The sequence below is a fragment of the Mesoplodon bidens genome (genome assembly GCF_964165515.1).
Source record: "Mesoplodon bidens genome assembly, chromosome: 11".
NCBI lineage: Eukaryota > Metazoa > Chordata > Mammalia > Artiodactyla > Ziphiidae > Mesoplodon > Mesoplodon bidens.
In genome coordinates, this window is record NC_138167.1 from 34,079,934 (window position 1) to 34,092,819 (window position 12,886).

General features: G+C 42.5%; 1 protein-coding gene across 1 annotated transcript in view; it reads right to left on the minus strand.

The window, feature by feature from the left end:
• IRAK3 (interleukin 1 receptor associated kinase 3) overlaps positions 1–12,621 on the minus strand; it is a 47,151-nt gene extending 34,530 nt beyond the window's left edge. Inside the window, exon 1 of the mRNA XM_081249224.1 lies at positions 12,372–12,621. Within this exon, the coding sequence (XP_081105350.1) occupies positions 12,372–12,525 (154 nt within the window). The 5' untranslated portion in view covers positions 12,526–12,621. The remainder of the gene's footprint in view (positions 1–12,371) is intronic.
• Positions 12,622–12,886: the final 265 nt, after the last annotated feature.

The following is a 12,886-nucleotide window of genomic DNA, read 5'->3' on the forward strand; positions in this document are numbered from 1 at the left end:
CCCTGTGAGGAACAGATTAACTAATCAAATTACAGCATTTGTGCACACTTGTTTTCGTCCTCAGGCTAAGGGTATTCTGGGAAGAGCCTGTTTTCCAAGGTTACTTAGGTTAGTTCTTTTCTCTCTCATTCTCTTCAGTGTGGTTACTCATTGATAATATAGTTAGGTTCATTTGTTGAAGCTTTTATGAAATGCTGTTTAAAATTTTTGTTCTACGTAAAATAGATAGCTAGTGGGAAGCAGCCGCATAGCACAGGGAGATGAGCTCGGTGCTTTGTGACCACCTAGAGGGGTGGGATAGGGAGGGTGGGAGGGAGGGAGATGCAAGAGGGAAGAGATATGGGGACATATGTATATGTATAACTGATTCATTTTGTTATAAAGCAGAAACTAACACACCATTGTAAAGCAGTTATACTACAATAAAGATGTTAAAAAATTTTTTTTGTTCTAGACTGTCTTTGCTGAACATTTTTGAGCAATTAAAAGTTATTATCTGGGTAGGGTCCGGGAAATATTCTACTGGGATAACAGGATTTTAATTACTCGAAAACAGTGTATATGACTTATTTAGGGTCCTGTATAAATACCTTAAAGCTGTACTGAAAGTTTATGACTTTTTAAACAATTTTTATTGGAGTATAGTTGATTTAGTATATGACTTTCTATGGCACCCTGAGATAATAGGATTCTTCAGGTAAAATATTACACGGCCTTTCTGCATAACTCCCAAATTTTAAAGTGTATTTTAAGGCAAAGGAGGAAGAAAGCAAGCAAATGACAGATGGAAAGAATAGCTTTCTTGTCCCTGGGACAGTACTCCCGGATTAGTCCAGCCATGCTGAGTACTGAAATTAGCAATGTGTTTTAGGGCTGGTGATGGTGATGGCAGCATCCCCTCATACCTTTATCCTCCAGAGTCTTAAAAATTCAGGCAGCCAGATACAGATCTATAGATAAAATCCAACTGTCACCTGAGAGTGGTTGTGGGGACCTGCAACACATCACTGTCACTGGTTGTGGGAATCGGCCCCTCTCCCTCTACCACACACAAATATGGAAGCTGACCTCCAAGACGAATCAAGGTAACCTCATGGAAGGGCTCACTTCTCCAACAATGATGTTCTCCAAAGGCTGATGTCCTTTTATAAGACGAACAGGCTCTCAGCTCTGAGAAGAGCAATAAGCCCTAGGGAACTATCTTTTGTTCAGTCTGTTTCAGACTCCACAGGTTTTAAAAATTTCTTAAGGAACTACTACACCAGTTACAGTCTTTAAACTAAGACATCAGAAAGGCAAATGTCGGGCTTCCCTGGTGGCGCAGTGGTTGAGAGTCCGCCTGCCGATGCAGGGCACATGGGTTCATGCCCCGGTCCAGGAAGATCCCACATGCTGTGGAGCGGCTGGGCCCGTGAGCCATGGCCGCTGAGCCTGCACGTCCGGAGCCTGTGCCCTACAACGGGAGAGGCCACAACAGTGAGAGGCCCGCGTACCGCCAAAAAAAAAAAAAAAAAGAGGCAAATGTCTTCTGTTTAATATGGCATCCCTTGCCCCCATATATTCAGTCCTACAAGGGTTTTCTGGACTATTCAATTTCCTTCAGTTTTATGTTCCTGCTGAGACTGTAAGTAAATCCTAAAAGTTGAAAGAGATCACAATATGATACCATTATTGCCCCTATTTCGGAGCAAAAAAATGGACTTGGTAGACATTGTTAGTGCCCACCAATATTTCTAGTCCCCTACCCCATCAGAGAGGATGATATTTTCTTGCTCTAGGTTGGTTATGCCTATGTGTCTCTTCCAGCCAGAAACACTGAAGAGCCACGGGGCAATTCACCAGGCTCCCATCCCTGTCACAGCAATGGTAGAAGCACATGTCAAGATGGGGGTGCCCCAAGATGCTGGACCACCACACGGAGATCAGCTGCCCTGGACTCTCAGTGCTCTATCCATGAGCCAAAAGTAAGCTTCTGTTATGCTAACCACTGAGATTTAGGTGGTGGTTAGTTTTTTTTTTTTTTCGTTTTGTTTTTTACTGCAGTATAACTTAGTCTGACATACAAAGTTTTTTATCTAGAATGTTTTATTTATTTATTTATTTATTTATTTATTTGTGGCTGTGTTGGGTCTTCATTGCTGCGTGCGGGCTTTCTCTAGTTGCAGCGAGTTGGGGCTACTCTTTGTTGTGGTGCGCGGGACTCTTATTGTGGTAGCTTCTCTTGTTAGGGAGCACAGGCTCTAGAGTGCAGGCTTCAGCGGTTGTGACACGTGGGCTCAGTAGTTGTGGCTCGCGGGCTCTAGAGTGCAGGCTCAGTAGTCATGGTGCACGGGCTTAGTTGCTCCGTGGTATGTGGGATCTTCCTGGACCAGGGCTTGAACCCGTGTCCCATGCGTTGGCAGGTGGATTCTTAACCACTGCACCACCAGGGAAGTCAGAGTGTTTTGTTATTTCAGTCACATCTTATACCCGAAAAGTGTGAAAGGAAGTGGCTGCTCTGGTAAGTACATGTCAAACAAGGGAAGATAAAGTTGAAACATTCGATCTGAATGCCTGCTTAGGGTGTAGGGGGAAAACAGTTACTACAAAATATGTGATATCATTCATTAAGTTGGAATGTTTTTGTCCTTCTTCCATATTTTAAGTTCTGGCAAGAATATCTTCCTTTTACATCTCTTTGTAGAGATGATGTTCCATGAAGAGGCAAGGACTATCCAAATGCCAATATGTTTTAGATAGAGTAGCACTAAAAAAAAAATAGAAGGGAACCTTCAAAGCAAAAATAGTTGGCAAGACACGCTAACTCTATTTTAAAGTATTTTTGGATGATGTCATCTGCCTATTTGGTTGAGGCACATTTTTATGAACACTTTAACTCTTTCTAAAAGCTCTTGGAAGAAATGCTGTAAATCAGTGTAATTCAAACATTTGTTGAGCATCTACTGTGTGCAACAGTGCAGTAACTGGACATAGCACCTGTGAGTGAAGCACAAAGAAGGGTCCCTAACTAAAGATGGGGCATCATGGAAGGCTTCCTAGAGGGGTGGTTTCTGGAGCCTGAGCCAAGTTTAAAACTATGAGTATTTCTAAAGAGAGGCCAATTCTTAAGGAATAACTGGATAGGGTATACTACCCTGGGGAGAAAAAAAATCACTCGAGTTACGATTTGAAAACAAGACAAAAGAATGAACTCTGAGCCCCATAGACTATGCTGACTTCTAATGAGAAAAGTCACCAGTCCAGACATCACTGTGGCCCCCTGGATACATGCAGGAACACGTGGGTTTAGTGGCGGATCTGTCACCAACCTATAGTACAATTCCAGACAAGTCACAGCCTCACTGAGCAATCTCAAACTTCTCATCAGTTAATGTCCTTTGACAAACAGTCCCTCCTAAAACAGACACTAAATTTAGTTGCCCTTCGCTGGCCTGCTGATTACATAAGCACTGACTTTAAGACACCTCCAGTCTTTAAAACACTTCCCAGTCTCCAAATGAACGTTCCAATAAGGGAATGCTAAATATCAAGTTTCAGCAAAGGGAAAATTTGGATTTCTACTTTGCCTGTTAGTAAATCAACTGGCTAACATTTATAGAGGCATAATGTACCATATAAATTAACAATTTATGTAACACACAGCAGGACTTTTTTTTTTTTTCCTTATTAAAACAGTTGCCTTTCCACTTTGACTCTGTGAGATAAGACATGCACATAATTTAACAGGGGTGAAGAAAGAAGATGTCCGTGTGGGCTGCCACAGCCCGGGAAGGAGCTTGAGGTGGTGGGACATCAGCTGACTCTGCAACAGCAGGGGCCTGGGGCAAGGTTTCAGTCAGATGAAGGAAGAGGGAAGAGCCTGTCAGATGGAGAGTTGTTCCAGAAATGAAGAAAAGGGCATGAGGGGACAAAGAGGAGACCACTATGCTTAGAGCAGAGGGTTCAAGTGAAAGAAAAGGTGAACAAGCTCCATGAAGTCTCCGTGTTACCTGCATAGGAATGTGCTTAGCACATAGCAGACGTTCAATACGTATCTGCTGAATGACAGACAGAGGCCCTGAGTGTCAGTGTAACTTAAAACTTTACCCTGAAAGTAAATGGGACCAATCTAAGATTTCTGAGGAGGTGATGCAAAGATGGAAGCTTTAGTTTTTGGCGGCAAAAGCAGCAGGAGTCTCATATACAGTATTTGCACATAAAAAGGTATAAACATTTCATGACTCACAATTCTCATAGTAGGAAAGGAACAGTTTATAACTATTAAGGAAATCCGGAGTTAACCTTTCAAGTTCCAGGGGATGTCAGATTTCCCACATAGTTCTATTCCCCATTTTTCTTTTTCTTAATTTCTGAATTTCCTTTTTAAAAGTGCAACAGGCCACGATTCCCTTGAGCACATCTCTAAGATTTAGCTGGAGGGTGAATGAACAGATGCCAAATGAGCTGAGGTTTTTACAGTTCCCTAACACTGACCCCGCGGGCAAAGGTTTCTGAGTTTGCACTAAGTCTAAGGAAAGCTAGATTAGACAAAGGCGTTTTTCCAAGAGTACATAGTTGACAGTGCTGAAACTGACCCAGCTCAGTGAAAATGGATCCTGAAAGCATGGGCTGCTTCCAGGACTGGAAATGAAATGTTTTCTCTTTCCCTAACTGGTGATTCACAGTACAATCTTAATAGCTTTTCTCCAATGATGACGCATTGGGAATAGAAACACCACTAAAAGAGTATTCTTATCATCCACAAAATGTATAATTCATTTAGATCAAATTCTGTAAAACAACAGCTTCAATATGATGCGACAGGAATGCAAACTCTTAATTCCTGTTATATTCTTCAACACGCAAAGTTTTCTCTAGTCCTTCCTACTTGTTCCTTCCAGAATGTAGAACTTTATTTATTAATAGTCCTAAATAAAGAGTGAACTTCCCAATGACTGTGGTGGTGTAAAAGTGAAGAGCTTTCTACGTGAAAAGATAAATCAGGAAAAATATGCTGTACTTAAACACAGTTTAAAATCATTTTTTGGAAGGCAAATGTTTTGTTTGAAAGACATCTTGGCATAATATAAGCCAAGAAAGTCGACCTGAGAAGTCCAGAAATAAATTGATCTGAAAATAGTGACAGCTTAATAATCATTCAATGCTCAAAGGTTCTCAGGGCTCTGTTTTGAGAGGGCTCTGTTTTGAGAGGGCAGGACTATCTAGGAGGGCTAACGCTGGGGAATTCAGCTGTAGAAATCACTCTCCACATGCAAATATGTCTCGGAAGGGGTTTTTTAGAATGACGCAACATACCCTATTTGGAATCTTTGTATTTGCATATAACCACATGCCAAAACCCCTAGGAAATTGTCTGCGTTCTTGCAAAGTTTGTTTTGAGATAAGAAGATGGGAAGAGGAAAAGATGGTGCTTTTTTTTTTCCCCACAAAGCACACAAACAAATTAGGCAATTAGAAAAAAAAAAAAAAAACTTGAGGATTTAAAAGATATTTTTAATTCCTAAAAAAGTAAAACGAAACTCAAAAGCATAATTTAGCTCAACTCATCTTAGAGACCATAGCATTAACACCCACTAGGTCATACATTTTACAAGAAATAATACTTGTCCATACTTAAGCTTATGTGTACTTTTTACCCCCTACATGAGTAGGACTCCTATTTGATAAACAGGAAGGCCTGCACATGATTTTTCAGGGATCTTTCCATCTGTCCTGCTCTCTCAATCCCAGACCCAGGTAAGGATCAAATTTAATGACTTCTGGGAGACAAGTGAAGAACAGTTCACCCTCAACACCAGTGTTTCAGTCTGGAACTCAGAAGCTGTACAATTTCACACTCAGGTAATGATCAGTACTATTTTCCCATACTTCCTTCCCTTGTTAAACTTTATAGCATCTCTACTGTTCTGTTGCCTATGTTAAATTGGAAAATCCTTACACGCAGGGGCCATGACATTGTATCTAGTATAATACTTTGTCTAAGATTCTGCCCAAAAAGGTTTTGGATGTTTAACAGACATCTGTTCATTCATTAATTCATTCAGTCAACAGATATTTAGTGCATACCTTCTCTGTACCAGGTACAATATTAGATCCTAGAGGAATAAGCAGAAAACAAGGCAAACAAAAATCCTTGCCCTCATGAAGCTTATTTCTAGATGGACAATAAAGAAATATATACATATTTATATGTATATATATAAAGTATATGAGGAATGATAACTGATACAGAGAAAAATAAGGCAGTAAAAGAGCATAAGGGAGCACAGAGGTATCAATTTTAAAAGCATAGTTAGGGTGTGTAATAGTTAATCAAAATCAGGAAGGATGTGAAGAAGTAAGCCTCAAGGTTACCTACAGGAAAAACATTCCTTGAATGTCCACGGAGGCCAATTTATCTGGAGTTGAACAAATAAGAAGAAAGAAGTGAGAAAAGCAGTGTAGGGCTTTGGTGTTTACTGTGAGATGGGAAGCTACTGGACGGTTCTGAATAGGATAATGGTATAAGATGCTTCATATGTTAAACAGGCTCACTGGCTGCTGTGTTGAAAAGAAACTTGAGGCGGGCAGATGCAGTAGCAAGGAGCCCAGTTAGGAGACTGCTGAAATTAACCAGGTGGAATCTGATGGTGGTTTGGACAAGGATGGCTGTGGTGACAGTGATAAGAAGTGGTCAGATTATTAGATAGATCCTGAAGGCAGAGTGAACAGCATTTGCTGAGACACAGGATGTGGTTTGTGAGAGAAAGCAAGAAGTCACAGAAGACTAATAATTTTGGCCTGAACAAGTGAAGGATGGGGTTGCCATGAACGAAGATGGGGAAAAACTCTGGGGGAGGGGAGCACTTCTGGACTGTTCAGTTGGAGACGTCTGTCAGGTATGCAAATAGGTGGACTAGGTGGTCGGTGCTGATGTTCAAGAGAGAGACCCAGGCAAGGAATCTGGGAGTTATTAGCACATAGATGGCAATGACAAGATAGTGGGTAGAGTAAATAAACAGAAGAGAAGAGGTCCATGGACTAATCCCAGGGGCATTCTAAGAGATGAGAGAGAGAACGAGGAACCTGTAAGAACAGAATAAAATAAGGAGTGGAATGTTCTAGAAGTGAAGTGAAGCTTTCAGGAGAAAGGAGTGATCATCTGTGATCACTTCACTGTGATCATCTTCATCAAATAAGATGAAGACTGAGAACTGACTGTTGGATTTAGACACGGTGACTCTGGACAAGAGGAATTCCAATGGAGCAGTGCAGTGTGCGGTGAAGGCCTGATTGGAGCAGGTTCAAGGGAGAATGGAGAAAATGGAGAGTAAGCAGTCCTTTTGAGGAATTTTACCATAAAGCGGAACAGAAAAAGGGGTGGCAACTGAAGAGTAGAAGTTTGATCTAGATAGAACATTGTAAGATGTGAGAAATGACATGGTGGTCAGAAGAACATGGGTTTTACTCCACTTTCAGGGAGGGAATAACTCTCTACTCCTTAAGTGTGGGCCACACATAGTGACTTCCTTCCAAAGAGCATAATATGGAAAGGGGTGGGAGGGGGCGGGGAGGAAGACTGCTTTTACAGTGTGGAAACCTGACAGACACCACTCCAGCCATGGTTAACGTCAACAGTGATTAGTCATGTAAACAGTGTGTTCCCCTGATAGGATGTAACGAAAATGGCACTCTACCTCTTGTGGTCTGCCTTCCCCAAATCCACCACCTCAGTCTAGTCATGAGAAAAATATCAGACAAATCTCAATTGAGGGACATTCTACAAAACACTGATCAGTAGTGACCAGTACTCCTCAAAACTGTAAAGGTCATCAAAAACTAGAAAAGTCTGAGAAATTATCACAGCCAAAAGCAGCCAAAGGATACATAATAACTAAATGAAATGTGTGAAATGTGATATCCTAGATGGGATCCTGGAAGACAAAAGGGACTTGAGGTAAAAATGAAGGAAATCTGAATAAAGTATGAACTGTATTTAATAATAATGTATCAATATTGTAACAAATGTACCATACTAATGTAAGATGTTAATAATGGGAAACTGGGTACAGAGTATATGAGAAGGACAGAATATATGAGGACTCTTTGTACTGATACTATCTTCTAAATTTTTCTGTCAATTTAAAACTGTTCTAAGCAATAAAGTCTATTTAAAATTAAAGAAAGACAACAACATAGACTCTAGAGTCTGACAATCTGGTTAGAATCCTAGTCTGCAACATACTAGACTATGATTTGAGGTAGGTTACCTAAATTCTCTGAGAGTCAGTTTTCCTATCTATAAAATGGAAATAGGAAGAGTACCTGTCTCAGAGTTTTTGTGATAAATAATGAGATAATCCATGTAAAGTGCTTAGCACAGAGTGTCTGGCAAATAGTATGCACTCAAAAGATGGTGGCAATTATTAGTATTATTATTGTTTTAAATCTTTACTAAATATTCAAATGCATATTTAATGTGATTTTACATTTAATTTGTTTTAAAGTGATTAATAATAATTTCTATGATAATTTTCTTTCCTTTTTTGAGAGGAAGAAAATTGAATACAACCTATTACATAGTATCTGTAAGCAGGGTTCCTCTCTCATTGAAGTGTAGAGAGGTTTTACAGTGTGAGCTGCTCCAAACAATTTAAACACTAGTTCAAGGTAATGTAATGAAATCAGTTGTCACCAGAGGCTCTGCATATACGTTATGTCTTTGAGGAAGTATAAGATGAATGGCATTTTCTACAGTGGTCCTACTTTCATTATAAAGCCATAAAATCATCAACATCAACCAGAGAATATATTATCTTGTGATTACACCATTTTCAATAACAATAAAATATAAGTGATTTAATGATTAATATGTAGAATGTGTTTAAAGATAGAATTAAATAGAGTAGTGAAAGACTACAGTAAAGTAACTGTTACAATAAGATGTTATTAAAGAAGAGAACCTGGCCTAAGCAAATGGCTCCCAAACCAGGCTGTACACCAGATTCAACCGTGGGGCTTGGCAAAAAACAGAAAGATGCTGGACCCTTGACCCAGACCTACTGAATCAACAGCTCCAGGGGTGGGGCCTGGGCATTTGTAGCTTTTAAAGACTGCACAGGTGATTCCTGTTTGTTAACATCTTGTCTACCTTATCCTGTATACACTGATTATACCATATAGGCCACCACATGATCTCCCTTTGCCTGAACTGCCTTTGTAAACATAGCTTGATATTCACCATCATCAAGAATCATGATAAGCTCGAGAACCAACACTGAGTTTGGTTAATCTCTTCTACTGCTTTTCTCTTCTCTTGCCCATTACTATGACAGTTGCTTTCTATATCAAATTTTGGACCCTCTGCATCCTCAGGCTTTCAGCTGTCCTGAGCATAAAAGAAACTGTCTTCTTGATTCAGTCCTCCAATATTCCCCCTTCTGCCCTCTAAGGTCAAGTTTTCCCTCCCAGCACCTCTTTCCCCCCTTTTTCCTTTCACTGTGCCAATGGAGAAACTCAGCCTATTTAACCACAGGCAGTTGCCCTCAACCACCTGGAACGGAGCCAGGCTTCCCTTTCTGCTGAGCCAACAATTCATGAAGCAGCTGGTCCGTTCCAGGTCTCCTTCTAGAGCTCTGGTCCAGACAGCAGGGGCACAACCCCCTACACAATGAATTATAGCTGGAGTATAAAGGAGTAAACAGTTTAGATTCTTCCCCTATAAGAGAACAAATATACAAAGGAACAATGGCCAGATATATATACAAACAGAACTCTAACCCACAACATGCATCAACCAGCCCAGGAAGCCAATGTTCTATCTAGAGTAACCAGTCTGGGAAGTCAAACTACTATCTGTAGCAACTAGTCCAGAAAGCCAAACAATAACCCTTATAGCAATTGGCCCAAAATGGCCAAGGCTTCATTAATAGCTGATAGCTTTCCTAATTTTGCCCCAATTCCAATTTAGGGCCAACTGGAGAAAGCCAAATATGTACCCTTAATTAAATAGAATTCCCCACTCCTAGTTGGCCTGCATACAGCTTCCCCATGCCAACAGTCTCCAATCAGGGCATACCTGAAGCCTTCTTTTTCAGCTATAAAGCTTTTCCAATCCTCTGCTTGCCTTTGCATCCCAGTCAAATGCAAGCCATGGGAGCTGGCTCCTGACAAGCCTTTACTTGTTCTCATTTCGGTGGTCTTCATTTATTTCCACTACTAGGAAAATGGGGCTGCATGTTTGAAATGGTTCACTGAATGGTTCTTTCATGGCAGAAGTGGCTGTACTTTAGGAAGACTGTGAGATGCAGCTGAAAGAACACAGCAGTACTTGTGACCCTGAGGAAGTCATAGAGGGAAATGTAGACAGACTCCAGAGTCTATGTGTTTTTTGTTTTCATTTTAAATAGACTTTATTGTTTAGAACAGGTTTTTTTTTAAGATGTAATTTTTAATTTTTTTGGCTGCATTGGGTCTTCATTGCTGCACGCAGGCTTTCTCTAGTTGCAGCAAGAGAGGGCTACTCTTCGTTGTGGTACACGGCTTCTCATTTCGGTGGCTTCTCTTGTTGCGGAGCATGGGCTCTAGGTGCGCAGGCTTCAGTAGTTGTGGCACGTGGGCTCAGTAGTTGTGGCTCTGGGCTCTAGGATGCAGGCTCAGTAGTTGTGGCGCACGGGCTTAGTTGCTCTGTGGCGTGTGGGATCTTCCTGGACCAGGGCTTGAACCCGTGTTCCCTGCATTGGCAGGCGGATACTTATCCACTGTGCCACCAGGGAAGTCCCAGAACAGATTTAAATATACAGAAAAATTTAGAATATAGTCCAGAGAGTCCTCATCTGCTTCATCCTTCCTGTATAATGTGCTTCAAGTCCTCCCTTTGCACTTCCCAGCTGTTGACTTGGGCCAGTTACTAAACCAATGTGCACTACAGTTTCCTCACCTGTTCAAACACTGAGGATGATAATAGTGTCTGCCTGACAGGGGCATTGGAAGGGTTTATGAAACAATGCAGGTAATGAATGAATATCTGAATTTCAAAGCTGAGTAAGAGCGGGGAGGGAGGGAGGGAGAGAGGGGGGTGGGAGAGAAAAGATTCAGCAACACTGAGCTGCACTTCCTGAAAAGGAGCAGTGACCTGGGGCTGAGTACTCATGTTTCAGGTGAGACATATGTTCTTGTATTTTCACAGTCTACACCAACCTACTTCACACATTTATCATATCTACTCAGTCCATTCACTAACCATGGACTGGACTAAAAACATTTTTCACTTACAAATTCAGTATCTCTAGGAAACCAACAGGTGCAAAAACTGCCATGCCATCATCCATTTCAAAAAGATCTGGTGTGGGAGGGATATCTCTCAAATGCATACTAGAAATGTCCGTGCTTTCCAGAAATCAGAGTTTTCTGATTTTTACTGAAAGGCTACAATATAAAATTACAGAGCCTATAATGAACTATCTTTATACAACTAGAAACCCAATGCCACATTCCATAAAGTGTGACCATACTGTTCATCAACAACAAATTAAACTTTTTTCCTCCTTGGTCTTGTGCTATTTTTGGTAAGAATAATAGCTATTTAAGAGAATTAAGGCTAAGCTGCTTTGACATATTTATGTTTATTTTCAACTAACATTAATTGCGACATCATGGGGTATTAAATCTAACCATGAACGCACGTACTTACAGATTTTTGCCTGAATTATTTCTGATCACACTCAACACTTCCAACAGGCCGTTGCTCAACTTTCCAAAGCCTGCAGAAAATGAAGTCTTGGAGCCAACTTGCTAGACTAAATTAAAAAGCCACTCTCTAGCCTAAAACTTCATTCCACCAGATTGGGTAAATAAGCAAGATGTATTTAATTAAGCAAACTGGGAGCCACGTTAATTACAAATAATGTTTTACTTTAGCATTTCACCTGAAGTGTAATTAAGGGGAGTGCATTGAAAACACCACAGGATAAATATTTTAAAGGTATAAACATGTCTTCATACGAAAATTATATTCTGGGGGTCATTTTGAAAGGACAGGAAGACATCCCACAGGCGTTTCTTATTGAAAATATTCCGAACCAAGCAAGGCAGGAATCGTGGAGAAACATTAGATAGTTTCACGGGGGGGAGCTGGTTTCCCCAAGGCTCCGGTCACACTTAAATCTTACCCGAAGTTTCAGTGACTTAGGGGGAGCTCGGAGGTGGGTCTGGGGAGTCGCTCCCAGTGCGAGCGAGGAAAGCGAGGGTTTGCAGCAAGGACCCCCGGAGGCCGCGCAGTCCTGGACCGCGCGGGCTGCACGTCGGACGGGGCATGGACGCCGCTGCCCCGCCGCCCCTCACGGCCCCCGCCGCCCCTCACGGCCCCCGCCGTTAGCCCAGGCCGCACTCACCGAGGCTGCGCCAGCCGAGCGCGCCGTCGCAGCTGTCCAGGACAGCGCAGAACTCCCCCAGCAGCGCGGGCGGCATGTCGAACAGGAGCGTGTGCGCCGAGAGCGCGCCGCGGGCCCCGCGGCTCCCCGCCGCCGCCGCCACCGTCCAGGCCATGGCTGGGCTGCCGGAGACGAGGGGCCGGGCCGGGGAGGAACGTGGAGCCCAGGCTCTCCGCGGAAGCGCGGTGCCGTTGCACAACCGCGGAAATCCTGCTTCCACGACGGCTGCTAAGACGGCCGCACGCGCGGAGTCCGGGCCGCGCCTGGGAGGGCCCCACGTGACGCACAGAGCCGCTCCCCGGAGAGGCCCCTGGGCTCGCCCGGCCCGGCCCGGCGCTGGCTCGCCCGGCCCCGGCTTCCCCCTGCAGGTTGGCTTTCAGTTTTAAACAGTCCTTTAGTTCCTCCGGCTTTGGGACGTGAGTGAAGAGACCAAGCAAAGAGTGAGAGGTGGAGAAAGACCAGAAGCTCAGAACTGA